Below are 21,312 nucleotides of genomic sequence, written 5' to 3'. Positions count from 1 at the left end.
CAACAGCCACAGAAAAACCTACCACAACAGTTACAAAAGAATGTACCCCAACAACAGTCACAGAAAAACCTACCATAACAGCAGCCACAGAAAAACCTACCACAACAACAGTCACAGAAAAATCTACCACAACAACAGTCACAGAAAAACCTACCACAAAAACAGTCACAGAAAAAACCACCACAATAACAGCCACAGAAAAACCTACCACAACAACCCCCATTGTAGTAACAAGTGGAGTGGTTACAAGATCACCATCAACAACATCACCATCAACAGGAGGACAAACTACCACAACAACAGCCACAGAAAAACTTACCACAACAGTCACAAAAGAATGTACCCCAACAACAGTCACAGAAAAATCTACCACAACAACAGTCACAGAAAGACCTACCACAAAAACAGTCACAGAAAAACCTACCACAAAAACAGTCACAGAAAAAAACACCACAATAACAGCCACAGAAAAACCTACCACAACAGTCACAAAAGAATGTACTCCAACAACAGTCACAGAAAAACCTACCATAACAGCAGCCACAGAAAAACCTACCACAACAACAGTCACAGAAAAACCTACCACAAAAACAGTCACAGAAAAAACCACCACAATAACAGCCACAGAAAAACCTACCACAACAACCCCCATTGTAGTAACAAGTGGAGTGGTTACAACATCACCATCAACAACATCACCATCAACAGGAGGACAAACTACCACAACAACAGCCACAGAAAAACCTACCACAACAGTCACAAAAGAATGTACCCCAACAACAGTCACAGAAAAACCTACCACAAAAACAGTCACAGAAAAAACCACCACAATAAAAGCCACAGAAAAACCTACCACAACAACCCCCATTGTAGTAACAAGTGGAGTGGTTACAACATCACCATCAACAACATCACCATCAACAGGAGGACAAACTACCACAACAACAGCCACAGAAAAACCTACCACAAAAACAGTCACAGAAAAACCTACCACAACAACAGCCACAGAAAAACCTACCACAACAGTTACAAAAGAATGTACCCCAACAACAGTCACAGAAAAACCTACCATAACAGCAGCCACAGAAAAACCTACCACAACAACAGTCACAGAAAAATCTATCACAACAACAGTCACAGAAAAACCTACCACAAAAACAGTCACAGAAAAAACCACCACAATAACAGCCACAGAAAAACCTACCACAACAACCCCCATTGTAGTAACAAGTGGAGTGGTTACAAGATCACCATCAACAACATCACCATCAACAGGAGGACAAACTACCACAACAACAGCCACAGAAAAACCTACCACAACAGTCACAAAAGAATGTACCCCAACAACAGTCACAGAAAAATCTACCACAACAACAGTCACAGAAAAACCTACCACAAAAACAGTCACAGAAAAAACCACCACAATAACAGCCACAGAAAAACCTACCACAACAGTCACAAAAGAATGTACTCCAACAACAGTCACAGAAAAACCTACCACAACAGCCACAGAAAAACCTACCACAACAAAAGTCACAGAAAAACCTACCACAACAGTTACAAAAGAATGTACCCCAACAACAGTCACAGAAAAACCTACCATAACAGCAGCCACAGAAAAACCTACCACAACAACAGCCACAGAAAAACCTACCACAACAGTTACAAAAGAATGTACCCCAACAACAGTCACAGAAAAACCTACCATAACAGCAGCCACAGAAAAACCTACCACAACAACAGTCACAGAAAAATCTACCACAACAACAGTCACAGAAAAACCTACCACAAAAACAGTCACAGAAAAAAACACCACAATAACAGCCACAGAAAAACCTACCACAACAGTCACAAAAGAATGTACTCCAACAACAGTCACAGAAAAACCTACCACAACAGCCACAGAAAAACCTACCACAACAAAAGTCACAGAAAAACCTACCACAACAGTTACAAAAGAATGTACCCCAACAACAGTCACAGAAAAACCTACCATAACAGCAGCCACAGAAAAACCTACCACAACAACAGCCACAGAAAAACCTACCACAACAGTTACAAAAGAATGTACCCCAACAACAGTCACAGAAAAACCTACCATAACAGCAGCCACAGAAAAACCTACCACAACAACAGTCACAGAAAAATCTACCACAACAACAGTCACAGAAAAACATACCACAACAACCCCCATTGTAGTAACAAGTGGAGTGGTTACAACATCACCATCAACACCATCACCATCAACAGGAGGACAAACTACCACAACAACAGCCACAGAAAAACCTACCACAACAGTCACAAAAGAATGTACCCCAACAACAGTCACAGAAAAATCTACCACAACAACAGTCACAGAAAAACCTACCACAAAAACAGTCACAGAAAAAACCATCACAATAACAGCCACAGAAAAACCTACCACAACAACCCCCATTGTAGTAACAAGTGGAGTGGTTACAACATCACCATCAACAGGAGGACAAACTACCACAAAAACAGCCACAGAAAAACCTACCACAACAGTCACAAAAGAATGTACTCCAACAACAGTCACAGAAAAACCTACCACAACAACAGCCACAGAAAAACCTACCACAACAAAAGTCACAGAAAAACCTACCACAACAACTGTCACAGAAAAATCTACCACAACAACAGTCACAGAAAAACCTACCATAACAGCAGCCACAGAAAAACCTACCACAACAACAGTCACAGAAAAATCTACCACAACAACAGTCACAGAAAAACCTACCACAAAAACAGTCACAGAAAAACCTACCGCAACAACCCCCATTGTAGTAACAAGTGGAGTGGTTACAACATCACCATCGACAACATCACCATCAACAGGAGGACAAACTACCACAACAACAGCCACAGAAAAACCTACCACAACAGTCATAAAAGGATGTACCCCAACAACAGCCACAGAAAAACCTACCACAACAGTCACAAAAGAATGTACCCCAACAACAGTCACAGAAAAACCTACCACAACAGCAGCCACAGAAAAACCTACCACAAAAACAGTCACAGAAATAACCACCACAATAACAGCCACAGAAAAACCTACCACAACAACCCCCATTGTAGTAACAAGTGGAGTGGTTACAACATCCCCATCAACAGGACAAACTACCACAACAACAGCCACAGAAAAACCTACCACAACAGTCACAAAAGAATGTACAACAGTCACAGAAAAACCTACCACAACAGCCACAGAAAAATCTACCACAACAAAAGTCACAGAAAAACTTACCATAACAGCAGCCACAGAAAAACCTACCACAACAACAGTCACAGAAAAATCTACCACAACAACAGTCACAAAAAAACCTACCACAACAGCAGCCACAGAAAAACCTACCACAACAGTCATAAAAGGATGTACCCCAACAACAGTCACAGAAAAACCTACCACAACAGCAGCCACAGAAAAACCTACCACAACAACAGTCACAGAAAAACCTACCACAACAGCTGCCACAGAAAAACCTACCCCAACAACAGTCACAGAAAAACCTACCACAACAGTTACAGAAAAACCTACCACAACAGCAGCCACAGAAAAACCTACCACAACAACAGCCACAGAAAAACCTACCACAACTAAAAAGTCATCAGAAAATCTACCACAACAACAGTCACAGAAAAACCTACCACAAAACAGTCACAGAAAAAACAACCACAACAACAGCCACAGAAAAACCTACCACAACAACCCCCATTGTCGTAACAATTGGGTGGTTTACAACATCACCATCAACAACATCACCATCAACAGGAGGACACACTACCACAACAACAGCCACAGGAAAACCTACCACAACAACATCCGATTATTGCAATTGTAAGTGGTCAGATTGGAAAAACAATCATTACCCTCATTTTGACGATGATGGAGACTATGAACCAATTGAAGAAATTATTGATATAGATCTGAGTGTTTGCAGAAATCCTCTGGAAATAGAATGTAGAGCAACACAATACAAGGATATATCTTTGAACGAACTTGATCAAAAAGTAACATGCAACTCAACAAATGGACTGATCTGTCATAACAAAGACCAAATACCTCCTATTTGTTATGACTATGAAATACGAGTGAAATGTTGCTGTAGCATGTGTAGCTCAACCAACTCAGCAACAACAGAAACATCTACCACAATACCAGTCACAGGAGAACCTACCACAACAACAGCCACATAAAAACCTACCGCAACAACAGCCACAGAAAAAACTACCATAATAAATGTCACAGAAAAACCTACCACAACAACAGCCACAGAAAAAAACTACCACAATAAAAGTCACGGAAAAACCTGCAACAGTCACAGAAAGCCTACCACAACAACCATCACAGGAGAACCTACCACAACAACAGTCACAGAAAAACCTACCACAACAGTCACAAAAGAATGTACCCCAACAACAGTCACAGAAAAACTAACCACAACAACAGCCACAGAAAAACCTACCACAACAACAGCCACAGAAATACCTACCGCAACAACAGTCACAGAAAAATCTACCACAACAGTCACAAAAGAATGTACCCCAACAACAGTCACAGAAAAACCTATCACAACAACAGCCACAGAAAAGCCTACCACAACAACAGTCACAGCAGAACCTACCACAACAACAGTCACAGAAACAATTACCACAACAACAGTCACAGAAAAGACTACCACAACGGTCACAGAAGAACCTACCACAACAACAGCCACAGAAAAACCTGCCAAAACAATCGTCACAGAAAAACCTAACACAACAGCAGCCACAGAACAACCTCCCACAACAACCATCACAGGATAACCTACCACAACAACATCCATCACAGACAAACCTACCACAACAACTGCCACAGAAAAACCTAACAAAACAATTGTCACAGAAAAACCTCCCACAACAACAGTCACAGGAGATCCTACCACAACAACAGTCACAGAAAAACCTACCACAACAGCAGCCACAGAAAAACCTACCACAACAGCAGCCACAGAAAAACCTACCACAACAACAGTCACAGAAAAACCTACCACAACAGTCACAAAAGAATGTACCCCAACAACAGTCACAGAAAAACCTACCACAACAGCAGCCACAGAAAAACCTACCACAACAACAGTCACAGAAAAATCTACCACAACAACAGTCACAGAAAAACCTACCACAAAAACAGTCACAGAAAAAAACACCACAACAACAGCCACAGAAAAACCTACCACAACAACCCCCATTGTAGTAACAAGTGGAGTGGTTACAACATCACCATCAACAACATCACCATCAACAGGAGGACACACTACCACAACAACAGCCACAGGAAAACCTACCACAACAACATCCGATTATTGCAATTGTAAGTGGTCAGATTGGAAAAACAATCATTACCCTCATTTTGACGATGATGGAGACTATGAACCAATTGAAGAAATTATTGATATAGATCTGAGTGTTTGCAGAAATCCTCTGGAAATAGAATGTAGAGCAACACAATACAAGGATATATCTTTGAACGAACTTGATCAAAAAGTAACATGCAACTCAACAAATGGACTGATCTGTCATAACAAAGACCAAATACCTCCTATTTGTTATGACTATGAAATACGAGTGAAATGTTGCTGTAGCATGTGTAGCTCAACCAACTCAGCAACAACAGAAACATCTACCACAATACCAGTCACAGAAAAACCTACCACAACAACAGCCACAGAAAAAAACTACCACAATAAAAGTCACGGAAAAACCTACAACAGTCACAGAAAGCCTACCACAACAACCATCACAGGAGAACCTACCACAACAACAGTCACAGAAAAACCTACCACAACAGTCACAAAAGAATGTACCCCAACAACAGTCACAGAAAAACTAACCACAACAACAGCCACAGAAAAACCTACCACAACAACAGCCACAGAAATACCTACCGCAACAACAGTCACAGAAAAATCTACCACAACAGTCACAAAAGAATGTACCCCAACAACAGTCACAGAAAAACCTATCACAACAACAGCCACAGAAAAACTTACCACAAATACAGTCACAGGACAACCTACCACAACAACAGTCACAGGAGAACCTACCACAACAACAGACACAGAAAAGCCTACCACAACAACAGTCACAGCAGAACCTACCACAACAACAGTCACAGAAACAATTACCACAACAACAGTCACAGAAAAGACTACCACAACGGTCACAGAAGAACCTACCACAACAACAGCCACAGAAAAACCTGCCAAAACAATCGTCACAGAAAAACCTAACACAACAGCAGCCACAGAACAACCTCCCACAACAACCATCACAGGATAACCTACCACAACAACATCCATCACAGACAAACCTACCACAACAACTGCCACAGAAAAACCTAACAAAACAATTGTCACAGAAAAACCTCCCACAACAACAGTCACAGGAGATCCTACCACAACAACAGTCACAGAAAAAACTACCACAACAACATCCGTCACAGAAAAACCTACCACATCAACAGCCACAGAAAAACCTAACACAACCCCTGTTGTAGTAACAAATGGAGTGGTTACAACATCACCATCAACAACATCACCATCAACAGGAGGACAAACTACCATAACAACAGCCACAGAAAAATCTACCACAACAACATCTGATTATTGTATTTGTAAGTGATCAGATTGGAAAAACAATCATTACCCTCATTTTGAAGATGATGGAGACTATGAACCAATTGATAAATTATTGATATAGATGTGTTTGCAGAAATCCTCTGGAAATAGAATGTAGAGCAACACAATACAAGGATATATCTTTGAACGAACTTGATCAAAAATTAACATGCAACGCAACAAATGGACTGATCTTACATTTAAGCATTATTCCTTATAATCCTTATGTTTTATTAGTACATTGCATTTTCTCACATTATTGAAAGACAGTTTATCTCAGTTTTACTTGTTGATTTGATTCTGCTTAACTGCTGAGACAGAGAGTCTGGAAGACGAATGCGTATGCCCTTTGTGTGAACTGATAATCTACAAGGCCACAAGTGAAACATCTTCCTTCCCCAAATCCGTTCCTCCCTTTTCAGTTTAGATGTACGGGGAATATGACCCTAGCTGGGGCAGTAGGGAACAAAGGATTAGATGAAGTAGGTTTTATGACGTTTTCTGGTCTTTTTAGAAAGTGTCAGCACTGGATCTATATCTTTATGTCGCCTGGGAGAAGTGTCTGACAGGATCTTTATCTTTATTGCCTGTAAGAAAGTGCAAAGTCATGTTAAGAATTGATTGTGTTTGAATGTCATTCCCCTTTTCCCGATGTGCATTTAAGCTCACTGTTTGCTCTTACTCATTTGAGGAATCTATTCGTAAGCAGATGAGCAGATGCGCTTTTTGTGAACCTGTATTCCTCCTATATTTGCAAATATATCTTTCATAAAATACAAAAACCCAACTTGGTTTTAGTCTCAGACTGTCTTATTTGTTTCACTTTACTAAACTTTGAAAACTTCTCCCCTGCTGCAAAGGAAACTCCCATTACAAACCTGGGGCCTCATTTATAAAACCTGTTACGCAAGAAAAAGTTGCGTGAAGCAGGGTGAAATTTGTCGTCGCAACATTCCTCGCAATTGTCGGGATTTATAAAGACTTTCCATGCGTAAAAATGTTCCCAGTTTTCCGCAAACTTTTGACCACACGTGTGATCGTGCGTAATGCTCCCAAGGTTTTGTAGACTGCGTTTTAGTGAACTCCGATGGTATGCCCGTTTTCCGAACCTAACCCAGTTTTTGTTTTCCTGAACCCAACAATCCCGTTCTTGCTAAACCGACCCAGAGCCTGTCGCGGCGCCCGGCGAGGGGCTGCCAGCAACGGGGGAGAGGCAGGGGCTCCTCCCACACCGTGCAGCGGAGGGAATGCGCTTTTCCTCCGCTGCTCTCCCCGGGAAATGCGTTGTTTGTTTGATGTGTATCTGTGTGTGTGTGTGTGTGTGTGTGTGTGTGTGTGTGTGTGTGTGTGTGTGTGTGTGTGTGTGTGTGTGTCTGTGTCTGTGTCTGTGCGTCTTTATGTGGTCGTGTCTGATTGTAGGTGTCTGTGTGTGGGAATGTTGTCTTTCTGCACCTGCTATTCCCACACAATTACCATACAAGTTACCAAATTGTCACATTTCAAGCACTTTCACCTGTTTTGCACCAATAATGATCCAAAATCTTGTTTCTATTTTTTACCTTTTTAATAATTGAATTTCCTTTCTCACAAAAAACGAAAATGATCATATGATCATAAATGTGATCTCTCAGGGGTAAATGGCAAATAGGAACAATAAATGATGAATATCATTGGTAATTGAGCTAAATCTGTTAAGTATTAAGGCTGTGTAACAACAATATGAACACTACACAAGGGTTACGGCTTCCAAACAGGATTTTGTTTTGATGTTCTACCTCTGTTAGGAGCACATCGATCTCACAATCACAGAATCGTGTTTTTTCCCCATTTTTCCGTTTCGTGATTGGTGATCAAGGGCTGGAATATTCATTGATTGATTAACATGGACCTTATTAGGACAAATATGGGACGACCTTGGGAGGAGCGTGAGGCTCGTGCACGACCGCATAAGGTAACGCACGTCCGTATTTATAACGAGAAGAGTGCGTACCGGTGTGCGCCGCAAGGTGTTATAAATCAGAATATTGTTTTTGCGTACGAAAATTCTGACTTTTTTGCGCACAAAATCTTTCAGAATAGAATCTACGCACAGTTTTATAAATGAGGCCCCTGGTGTCAGAAAGTGGGGATCAGGTGGAGAGGCAGATAAGAGTGGCTCCGTAGCCTATTTTGAATGCTCACGTTTCCATATGTAATGTGTATTTAATTGTTTGTGTAACGTTACTAAAAGTTATGTATTAAGTACTTTATGTAGGCGGACGGGCAGACACATCACAGTCTCCCGCCCAAAGCTGTGGTGTACCTCTGATTTACACAACTCCCTGGAAGTTATCTCGGCCATTTTAGTTTTAACGATGAATATACATAACAAATTTATAGAGTAGACTACACACGTTTTTACAGAGGGAATTTTGGACAGCCAAGAAAAAAAATCTATTGTGTGCCGTTTTTAGGTATAACGTTTTACATAAATCAGGCTTTTGAATGATAGATGAACTAATCCCTAAGGTAAAACTCTTCAGAATATAGAGAGGAAGGAAACTGGAAAGTTTGGTGTAGCTACACTGTAGCGTTATGTAAGTTCCATACATTACAGGTGAATAGGGTAATACATTCATGTTGTTAAATACATTTTAACAACATGACACTTCTTCCCTTTTACTGACATTAAGACAATTATTTTCCTGTATTATAATTTTTCAGACATTTTTCTGTTAAAATGCAAACAAGGTAACTTACTAAGCTAACTTTTGGGCAAACAGACAAAGTAGGGTAAAATAAACAATAAGCAACCTGAATGTCCTCCTTCAATTGGTTAATAAGAAAAGTAGGACGTGTGTGTGTGTGTGTGTGTGTGTGTGTGTGTGTGTGTGTGTGTGTGTGTGTGTGTGTGTGTGTGTGTGTGTGTGTGTGTGTGTGTGTGTGTGTGTTTTAAGATTCTACCTCAATATTAAATGTTACTCAGATCATTTTAAATGTGTGTTCACAGAAAACTACCTCCGGGACAACCAGCGGTACCACAAGGGCAGCTGCCCCACTGCCAAGCTGGAAAATGCACAGTCCAAGGTGTTGAGGGTAAGATCTTTTACATTTTACCTGGCAAAGGGACAGACTGAATTGTTCAGTTGGCTGTTTTTAAGGAACATTGATGAAGCGGTGCCATGAGGGGGCCAAACTGAGGATCCCAGAGCTGCTGGGTAAGTGTGCATCCCTCTTTCCAAAATAGCCAAAATAGTCCAAGTGCAAAGTCTTTGTGTTTGTTTGTCTTCCCCTTCGTGTGCTGAAATACTTTTTGTCTTCTCTCCTTCCAGACGCCCTGGAGGAGAACCACACGCCATCGCTGCGGTACCGTTTTTACGGCTACTTTGCAGCCTTCACAGCCTCCATATACGTTCATCACCCGGGGGGTACTCAGTAACCTCCGGGTTTGCGAGGTGGAGAAGGCTGCAGAGGCGCACAAGCCTGGCGATGAGGGTTTTCTGATCTCTGTAAGTATAAAAATCTCGACGTTTGTCCTGGTGTCATCACTGCTTGTGAGTGTTGTTTTTGTTAATGTTTCCTCTGAGAGAGTCCATCCGTTTTCTGTGTCAGGGAACACGAGACAAACAAGTCAAATAGTGCGGCCCGAATGTTGTTGGAGACTGATGACTTTTGCTGGCTGGAGAGGTGGCTGCAGGCAGCCAGCAAGCCACGAACCAGGTGGTTTTTTTCACGGCTGGGAAGGGCCCGTGCAAGAACTTCTTGCACCACCTGCAGGTAGCATGGGCAGAGCTGGGCCTCAAAGGGTCCCCCAACTTCACTGACCTGAGGACCGCTGTGTCTACTCGTGTAAGTTCTCCTCAGTCACATATCTGTTCATGCTGGATTTCATTAAAACTCTGCAGGCTTAACTAACAGTAGCAATCTTTTCTCTTCTACTGTTTTAAGGCCAAGAACAACTTGCATGCCGAGCAGCGGAAGATGGTGTGCCACAACACGGCCACAGCTGACTGCTTCTACGCCCTCAGCCTGAACGTGGCCCAGTCAAAGAGGATGAGGGAGCATTTCTGCCAGGCCCTCACCCACACCGTGCCATCACCAGAGTCACCAGAAGCCTCCTCCTCCTCCACCACCAGGAAGATGTCCCGCAATCCTGAGTCCTCCTCCAGTTCCCCTACCAGGAGTCAGACCTTGGGACTGGAGGAGGAACTCCAGGACATGGAGGAGAGGGAGTTCATGGAAAGGCTGCAAAGTGTAAGTAAAACTCTAAGATATGTACTTTAAAGACTCAGTCCATTTTATGTCTGTTACACCAGACCTCACTCTGTGTTTTGTGTTTGTTTCCTCAACAGACACCAGAGAAGGCCCGACAAGTCTCGTGAACACACCGGTGTGCGTCAACCTAACTTATGTGGAGGGAAACGTCTTCCAGCACATGGGAATCACCGGAAAATAATTTAGCAAACTGTTTGTTTCGAATTCTTTGCTTTTGTATGAGCTGGATTATACATTTACCAAACGTATTATGAATAAAACATGGATATTCCATCACTATGGTTTCTTACTGCCATTTCAAGCCATTTATGATGGGTCAGGATATTGCCATCTTTGTGTAACAAAGGCAAAAAACTTTCCTGAACGACCGTGAGGGAACTTTATCAGCGAACGTTCCCTCATCCTTCTGCGAACGTCCACGGAACATTCCCTGAACTGAAAATTGTTTGCTAGGTAATTTGACTTGAACCACTTAATTTTAGAAACTTGACTTGTGCAATTAAAAACTAATACAATTTCTGCAGTACATTTAACATTAGCCATTGTTACATCATAGTAGGGTAATCAAGCACTTGTGCTCTTACTGACTGCAGTAATGTAAAAGGATCCTTTCCATTCAACTGGATCTCTCACTTTTCTCTTACATTCTCTTGCTGCTATTCTGCTTTGCTTTTTTTTCAGTGGTTTCTATGGGAGAAAAACAAACAACTTTCATATGTACATTAGCCATGCCCTACAGAAATTGGGATTTTGTGTGTTGATAAATTTTTAAACCACTGCACCACTTCAATAAATGATGATACATGATGTATGTTCTGTCTGTAAATTTGACATAAATTAAATAATTGCACATATATATATGTGTATGTTGTCAGTTATTGTATGTTTAGGTTGAAATTGAGTGGTGCTTGACATCGAAATATCTAAATATATGTAAATAAATTTTGATATAATTTTGACATCAATGTTTGATGTCACATTTATGTTGAATTGACATCGAAGCTTGATATTGAAGGATATCAAAATAGCATCTAAATAACATCAACATCATGACATCAAATAAATCTTGAATTGACATCAAATGCTAACAAAGCTTGACATTTGACATTTATTTATTGATGAGGAATAAGACATCAAAATAACATCAAAATGATATCAGTAGAGGTTAAAATCTTGACATCAAATTGAAATCAACACTTTGACGTCAATTTGACTTTAATTTTTGACCTATTTCGTGACGTAATTTTGACGTCAATGTTTGATGTCATATTGATGTTAAATTGACATCAAATGCCCAATAAAGCATCAAAAGAGAGAAGTTGTCTCCGTCCGTGTTTCAACAGACACACCTGGGGCAAAGTTGGAAACCAGAATCAGCTTTAAATACAGTCCTAATCTAGTCCTCATTAACAAGTTTCAAATAATTTCACTGGAGTTACCCTTATTATTTTTCGCGTCATCAATACCGAAAATACCGAGATGTTTAGGCATCAAGAATGACTCCTGGCGAATGTGCTGCGTAACTCTTAAAATATGGGGAACTTCTTAATTAATGTCTGTTTAGTAATTCATATTTAATCCTTTATTTTTTTTCCAGAAGCCATATTTGAGCGCACGACACGCACACACACACAACACACACACACACACACACACACACACACACACACACACACACACACACACGTAGATTCCTTTAAATGTTAAGGGGAAGAATAAAAAAGAGAATCACAACTGAATTCATATATTGCTACTTAGTCAGAATCTTATTAACCTGGAGTCCCAGTCTCTGTCACAATAATCATACAGTACTGTATATGTGATGTTTTAGGCCTATTGGCAGACATCCATTTAAAATGTAGGCAATGGCATATAAGAGCCTTTTCTCCCCACTGAAGTTTCTCAGCTACCACTCTAGTAACATTTGTGTGGTCCAGGCAGCTTTGCATAAAAAATGGTTGTCATTTGCAAGGCTACTTTTACTTTTATACTTTAAGTAAATTTCCAAGCCTGTACTTTGTTACTTTTACTTGAGTAAAGAAGTTAAATCAGTACTTCTACTTTTACCAGAGTATTTTTTTAACAGAAGTATCTGTACTTCTACTTGAGTACAAGAAGTGAGTACTTTTGCCATCTCTGAAAAGCATTCAGAGAGAGAGGATCAGAAACCGCGGAGGGCTCTTCTGACTCCACACTGATCTTCAAGAACAGACGGAAGCAATTTCACGCAGCAGGGTAAGATCAAACTCTAATTTAAATTGAATTCAGAGTAATTTGATTTACCTGTAGTAAACTTCCAGAAACAAATACTGATGTTTGACACTGAAATAGGATAACCATCTTGGGGTTGTTTCTATACATTTTGGGTGGTCCTTTAAGTTTGAGTAATTACATAAATTGTGATCGAGATTAATCCACACGGGTGTGACTTGTTTTTTAAAGATTTTGGGAATAAATCTAATTAGATTTTGAAGTAAATCTAATAAACAATTTTTCAGAAACTTCGGGGGGGGTTTTTGCGTGGGTTTTCCCGAAATAAGATAGAAACCTGGCCTTACAGTGACGACTGTAAGTAAGATAAAGAAGTACTTCTACCGATAAGATGGGTAACGGATCAAGCAGATCTGAGTCACACACTCCCATGGGACCCGTGGTGGATGAGATGGTGTGAAAATACGGCCCACGATGTTTGGGTTGCCTGCAGTATTGGTCGAAAACCTGCGGTTTTCCAGAAAATTGGTCTTTTAGTACAGGCAAACTCAAAATGTTAAAACAGGAATTAGAGGAACAAGAGAAAAAACTAATGAAAAGAGACAAAATTAAGACGGAAGATTTAAAACAACTGGAGAAAAATAAGGATTTTTTAACATGTGGATGAAAGAAGCAGATAGCAGGGAAAGAAGACAAATGCAGAGACAGCTGACATTGTTAAATACAAATGACCCCGATGAAGTGCAGACAAAGAAGCCTCTTATTGACTTATCTCCTCCTCTCTATCCGAGTTTAAGGGATGCTGATCTTATCCTGGATGTACTGCCACCACCCCCATACCCCCAGCCACACAAAGAAACTGCAGCCCCACCAGCAGACGCTTCATCACGACCTACCAGTGGCGCAAAAAAGGTGCCCTTCCAGATCGTGACCAGAGCCATGCATCAGGCAGGCCACAGAGATGCTGAACAGCCATCTACGTCAGCCAACCCTTGTGACACAAGCCTCAGCCCCTCCACTACCAGAAAAGACGGAGGAAGAAAAAGAGGATCTCCTCTGTCCAATGCTTCAGGTCCCGACAGCAAGAGGAGGAGTGGGTCTCATATACCGACCTTGGACAGAGACTGACCTTAGGAATGCTATCAACCACCTGCCTCCATGCAAAGACTCTGGCAAAGGCTTTGGCGCATGCCTCTTTAGGTTTGTGGAGACTTCCCTGCCCACTATGAATGAAATAAGACGACTCATGCTCCAAAATATGGGCCCAATGGACTATGCTAAAATCAAACAGTATTTTCCTGCTGACTTGACCACTGACCCTGTCATCACGCACCCTGACGTTAACGACGTGGAAAATCAAACCTACAAGAATGCAGTGGTGGTGCTAACACTTGGCCTTGAAACCACTTTCCCAGACTGCACTGATATGGCTCGTATAAACAGCACCCGGCAGATGCAAGGTGAAGTAAGGTGGTGAAAAGGTGAATAAGTGAAGTTTTTCAGCGACACTTTGGAATCTCAGCACCGACTGAGCTGGGAGACACTATCGGGCTGTGGGAATCACATTTTAAGAATGCATTCGTAATGGGACTTCTGCCAAGCATCCAAATTGAAGTGATGAAATCCTGTGTTGGTTGGGAAGATGTAAGACAACATGCTGAGAAAATCCTGGCACTCACAGCTGACAAAGCTGAGGTACAAAGACGAGCAAAGAAACTTGAGGCACAGCTGACCCTCATCAAAACTGTATCAGACCTGGCAAGCAGAAAACAAAGAGGCCGTGGCAGAGGAAAGGGCAGAGGAAGAGGGTGTGGCAATGTTCCCGCTGGAGATCGAGAGACATATTTCAACTGTCCTAAACCCAGATGGGACGGCCAGAACAGACAACAGCAGAACCAGGGCAACAACGAGCAGTTCGCAGATTGACGTGATGCGGGGGAGGGGAGTGGTGGAGGTGCAGAAGGGATGAGATCCGCATCTACAGCGCTTGAGGGAGGTAATGCAGACACACACACATACACATGCTTGCAATGAAGAAACGCTTCCTCGCACGCCACGCTCACTTTCACCACACAACAGACAGGTTGTATTAGTACGTGGATGACTGTCTGGTGGGGAATCCTACGAAAGAACAGTGCGAACGCGACACTATTGCATTGCTAAAACATCTTGCAGCCTAAGGCCACAAAGCGAGCCTGTCAAAATTATTTGTGAAAGAAAAAGTAAATTTTTTGGGCTACGACATCTCCACGTCAGGGAAAACCTTGTCTCCATCTCGCATTGAGGCAATAGTTTCCCTTCCAAAACCCGTGACTAAGAAACAAATGATGTCATTTCTGGGCATGTGTTCTTATTGTCGTGTTTTCATCCCAAATTACGCGCAGCTAGTACAACCATTAGCCGAACTGATTCATGGTAAAAATCTGACTGCGCATGACGGCATGACATGGACTGTGGAGGCTGATCAGGCCTTTGTAAACCTCAAAATGGCCTTTCAGAGTCCTCCAACCTTAGGTTTGCCTAACCCTAACCTTCCTTTCACTCAGACAGTGGATGAGCATTTAAGATGCATGACGTCTGTCCTTCTGCAGCTGCATGGGGACAGACTCAGACCGGTAGCGTATTTCTCCGCAAAATTAGACCCTGTTGCAGCGGGCCTTCCGATTTGTCTCAGAGCTGGAGCAGCTGCGGAATAAAGCTTTGGCTGCCTCCAGGGACATTGTGGGCTACGCCCCTCTCACACTGCCAGTACCACATGCTGTCTCTCTGATCCTACTTGAGCAAAAATCTTCCCATTTGTCTGCAGCACATTATCTGAGATATCACACCTGTCTTCTCAACATGCCCAACGTAACTGTTAAGCGTTGTACTACTCTTAACCCTGCCTCTCTCATGCCTACACCAGGGGAAGGAGAGCCACATGATTGTTTGGCTGAATTGCAGCACACGTGCACTCCTCGACCTGACCTTTCTGATATTCCATTGCAGAACCCGGATGCTATTCTGTATGTGGACGGGTCAGCATCTTGCTGCCCTGAAACAGGTCAGGGACAGGTAGGCTTTGCTGTGGTTTCTGATACAGCCACTCTAATTGCTAAATCTCTCCCAAAACATCTCTCTGCACAGGCTGCTGAGCTCATTGCACTCACTGAAGCATGTAAATTGGCTGAAGGCTCATCCGTCACCATCTACACGGATTCCAGGTACGCTTTTGGGGTAGTGCATGATTTTGGTGCACTGTGGAAACACCGAAATTTCCTGAAATCTGATGGTAAGCCTATTTTGCATCGTCACTTGATCAATGACCTTTTGACTGCTATCCTACTTCCATCACAAGTAGCTATATGCAAATGTTCTGCACACACTGGAGCAGCAGACTCTGTCTCTAGGGGCAACGCTCGGGCTGATGCAGCAGCTAAAACAGCTGCACGCCTGCCCCTATCTCATGTTGATACTTTGGTCACAGATACACAAGACCTTGAACATTTTTCACTCCCAGAGTCTGTAGCTGCTATGCAAACACATGCTGCACCACAGGAAAGACAGCAGTGGAAGACTGCAGGGTGCACCTTTAACTGGGGTTGTATGATTCCTAGAGACCACACCAACTTAACCCATCGATGCAGAGAATCAATTTCTCCTTGCCTGCAATGTTATTGACACTAAGAAACGCCCAACCTACTGATCAAGGTTATTTTGTTGTGTGTGCGTGGATTAATGGGAAAGACCCCTGTGGTTCTTTCTACCTCGAGGTACTACCGCCTCCCACACCTGACGTTGCTAATCCACCACATCTAACTGAAACATTAGACGCAATGTCCAGCAAATGGATTTAATTCTCTAATGAAGATGAAGGTGCATTCTCCACTAACATTTGGCTAGGCACAATCAGAAAATGTACACATGATGCGGGTTACGAGTCTTGTTCTGTTTGTTCACTGTTTGCCCTATCCCAAAAACAGGCCACTCCAGCAGAGCTCTCAAGTTTTGAACAGAGTTCAGAGTGAGATTTTGGTGGCAGGGGTTTGGGTGGGGACGGAGTCTGATCTGATAAATGACACATAAATTCGTACAAATAAAGAAATGTTTATTTAATTCAGTATTTCTTTGTGTGTGTGTGTGTGTGTGTGTGTGTGTGTGTGTGTGTGTGTGTGTGTGTGTGTGCAATAATTAATACTATGCATTGTCTGGATAAAATATAATGAAATAGCCTAGGCCAAAGGTTTTCACAATGGGGGCCAGGAGGTTGTGCAGTAAAAATAAAAGGAAAGAAAAAACAAAAAATATTCCAAAATATTATAGGTACTGTTATAAAAGTATTATGGGTAGGCCTATTATAAAATGGGTATCTTTATAAAAATATAAAACTGTCAGAGTAGCCCTGCAGCCGATTCAACATGTAGCTATTATAATAATAATAATAATAATAATAATAATAATAATAATAATAATAGGCGCAAAAGCTACCCAGTGTTTCCTCTATGTTGATTTCTGTCGCCACAGTATCAGAAATAGGGCAGACGTACAACAGGGTTTCCGCTATGTACATGTAGTATATAAAGTCATAATTACACGACTCTACAGAGCCGTGTGCTGGTCAGGGTACGTTTTGATAGTTTATTTTTTCTTTTGAACCACAAAACAAAATAACGAGAACTGTTTTTGGTTTGTCGTTTCAAACCAAAAACAAAGAAACGGTAAAAAGAAAGAACCGTTCTCCCGTTTTTGGTTTCTGAATCCAAAAACGAAAAACGACAAAACCAAATTCAAATAACGGTCCGATTTTGTTTTTTTGAAATTCCTTTTTTCATTTCTCCGTTTGAATATCTACATCAAAGAATTTCTAATAAGACAGGTTGGCCAAGTGACCCGGAAGTAATAGTAAATATGGCCTATAAAAATAAAAGCCAAGCTTTTAGAACGGTCATAATATGCAGCACTAACGTTATACCAGAGTAACGTTAGAAGAAAAAAAATCAATCAATAAATAAATAGGCTTATATAAACCTGGACCGAAAGAAATATGTTAGCAACAGTAGTTTATTACAGTGATTTAATATCGTGCCTATCCACGTACACATCACCAGTCACGTTTAATGAGCGCATTGTTTGGTTCAATACAGTTGGTAATAGTTAACCTAAGAACTTATTGTGTGTGCAGAGTTGTTACTGTTAGCACTATATTATTTAATGTGGTTTCCACCGTAATGGACCAAACTGTTCCCCCTTTCTACCAGCAGGTGGCAGTATTTAAATGACTGACTGTATTCAATTCAATTTTATTTATAGTATCAAATCATAACAAGAGTTATCTCGAGACACTTTACAGATAGAGTAGGTCTAGACCACACTCTATAAATTCCAAAATCCCAACAATTACAGTAATTCCCTCAAGAGCAAGCATTAGCAGTGGCTATTGCGACAGTGGTAAGGAAAAACTCCCTTTTAGGAAGAAACCTCGGCAGACCCAGACTCTTGGTAGGCGGTGTCTGACCGGGCGGTTGGGGGTGTGATGGTAACTGTTTTAAATCAAGATTACTGATACAGATGTATTTATTGTTGTTCCTTTCATTTGGTTTTTGATTTTGATTTTATTTGCAACCTAGTTATCATCATCATCATTCACCCCCAGCCCAGAGTTAAACCTGCACGCCCTTCTGTTTTAACCTGATTCTAACACTGCTATCAGCTTCTTAGCAGCTCAGACAACAAACACATCAGAAATGTCCTAATGTAAGCCATCTGAATGATTTACCAGTGTGCTATATACTGTGTGAATCTTTCTTCTCTATACACATTCCAGTGTGTATAACCTACAACACTCCCATTGTGTCATGCAAGTGAAGAGAATCTATACAAGTCTTAAACATTTATTCAACATATGTAGCACATACATGCTTTCAAAGGCATTGCATGTACAATCTATGGCTGCAGAACATTTACTGTGAAGTCCTAAGGTAAGAACATTTTACAAGGTCCTCAAAAGAAAGTCCAAAAACATAATTACATTACTAAAAAAAGGCTGTCAACGCTGAGTACATCAGCAATAACTGCAACAAAATGTTTCCAGTAACTTTTGAACAGTCCTGCTTATTGACTTGGACAAATCTTTGCCCATTCCTCTGTACAGAACAGCTTCAACTCTTGGATGTTGGTGGATTTCCTCACATGAGCGGCTTGCTTCCACAACATTTCAGTCATTTTAAGGTCAGAACCTTTCACTTGGCCTTTCCAAAACATTCATTGTATTCTTCTTTAAGGTAGGTGGGTAGATTTATTTTGTCACAATATAACAGGTTATATAGTATAAAGTATAAATTGAGTGTGTAACTCCCTGCTGCTACAGACAATATACATTAATATATAAGCAATTATAAACATGGTAAACAGAAATAAACTATAATCAGTGGAGCAGTGCCGAGGATGAACTAGAGTTTAAGAGTCTGATAGCTTGGGGGAAAAAGCTGCTCTGCAGTCTGGTGGTGCGGCAGCAGAAACTTCTATATCTCTTCCCAGAAGGCAGCAGGGTGAATAGGCTGTGTCCTTTAGTATCCTTTGGGCTCTGCGTAGGCACCTCACCTCACCGACATCACTGATGCTCGGCAGATGTGTACCAATGATCTTCTGAGCAGTTTTAATCTCCCGCTGCAGAGACCTCCGGTCCTGGGCCGTGCACATCCCATTCCAGTTTGTGATGTTTCCAGTCAGGTGATCACCACATCATCAACACATTTGCTGATGTAAGATGTCACACTGATGATGTATAATCCTCAAGGCTCTCCTGGGTGGTGACCTCATCTGTCCACACTTTGACTGTCCTTACTTATGATCAGACTTGCAGCACTTTATATTTCAATGAAAGCTTAAATGTTAACATAAAAATGTTTTAGAATAGCATAAAATTAAGAAATCAAAATGTGTCTGTACACCTAGCCTATGTGTCTTAAGCAGCATAAGCAATCAACATTTGTTTGCTTTCACTCCCTCTGACTGCAGCTCAATATATCATTTGGACTGTGCAATGACAGATATCGTAGCAATAGATGATGGAGAAGTGAACTGTGCATCACTACGCTGCATGAACTTTGAAAACATCTGAAAAATGTGTGTATGTAAAAGTAAAAATACAATTCCATAAATATTTTATTTTATTATCAAAACTTTAGGAGGTGTTCTCTGTAGTGTGGTCCTGTAGCAATACATAATGATGGCAGTTGTTAAGTAGGCTATTCTGCTTAATATTACCAATATGCCTAGTAATTGCTGACAACAACTAGCCTTTATAATCAATCTGGAATGTAAACAAAACATTTTCAAATTACACATTTCAAAGAAGACTACTTGAATGAATATGAGGTGCTAGAAAAACTCTGGGCTGGTGGTGAATGATGATGATGATAACTAGGTTGCAAATAAAATCAAAAACCAAATGAAATGAACAACAATAAATACATCTGTATCAGTAATCTTGATTTAAAACAGTTACCAAAGACACAATACAGTCAGTCATTTAAATACTGCCACCTGCTGCTAGAAATGGGGAACAGTTTGTTTGGTCCATTACAGTGGAAACCACATTAAATATTAATTTAATTATATAATATTAGTGCTAACAGTAACAACTCTGCACACACAATAAGTTCTTAGGTTAATTATTACCAGCTGTTTTGAACCAAACAATACGCTCATTAAACGTGACTGGTGATGTGTACGTGGATAGGAACGATATTAAATCACTGTAATAAACTATCACTGTTAAATATTTCCCTGTTAAATAACAGGAAATTACTGGCAGCAGGGTTACCATTATTTTCCTGTTATTTTAACAGTTTATTCCTGTTAATGTTTTTACACTGCACTCCCGTAATGTTTTTTTAACAGGAAATTGATGTTAAATCACCATTTATTTTGTTTCCATTAAATATTGCTTTTTAAATGTATCGTTAATTATTTTATGTGTACCACTGATTGTAATAGACATATTCTAGCTTGAGTTAACACTGTGGGCCCCATTTTAAGGATCTAAGTGCACGGCGTGAAGCGCCTGGCGCAGGTGCGTTAAGAGCGTGTCCAAATCTACTTTTGCTAGGTCGACGGGCGCATGGTTCTAAAGGGTTGTACTTAGTGTCTTCATTAATCATAGGTTTGTTTTGGGCGTAACATGCAA

At 41.0% G+C, this 21,312-nt stretch overlaps 1 protein-coding gene across 1 annotated transcript; it reads left to right on the top strand.

The window, feature by feature from the left end:
• The first annotated feature begins 337 nt into the window (after positions 1-337).
• On the top strand, positions 338-10,098 carry LOC120563791 (salivary glue protein Sgs-3-like). Its single transcript, XM_039808199.1, has 3 exons — positions 338-407; positions 1,027-1,860; positions 9,992-10,098. Exons 1-3 carry the CDS (start codon positions 338-340, stop codon positions 10,096-10,098), a joined length of 1,011 nt encoding a protein of 336 aa, XP_039664133.1.
• Positions 10,099-21,312: the final 11,214 nt, after the last annotated feature.

The sequence above is a fragment of the Perca fluviatilis genome, chromosome 8, assembly GCF_010015445.1.
Source record: "Perca fluviatilis chromosome 8, GENO_Pfluv_1.0, whole genome shotgun sequence".
Taxonomy (NCBI): domain Eukaryota; kingdom Metazoa; phylum Chordata; class Actinopteri; order Perciformes; family Percidae; genus Perca; species Perca fluviatilis.
The sequence above is the reverse complement of the archived record's forward strand: the minus strand, read 5'-3'. Positions and strand labels throughout refer to the sequence as shown.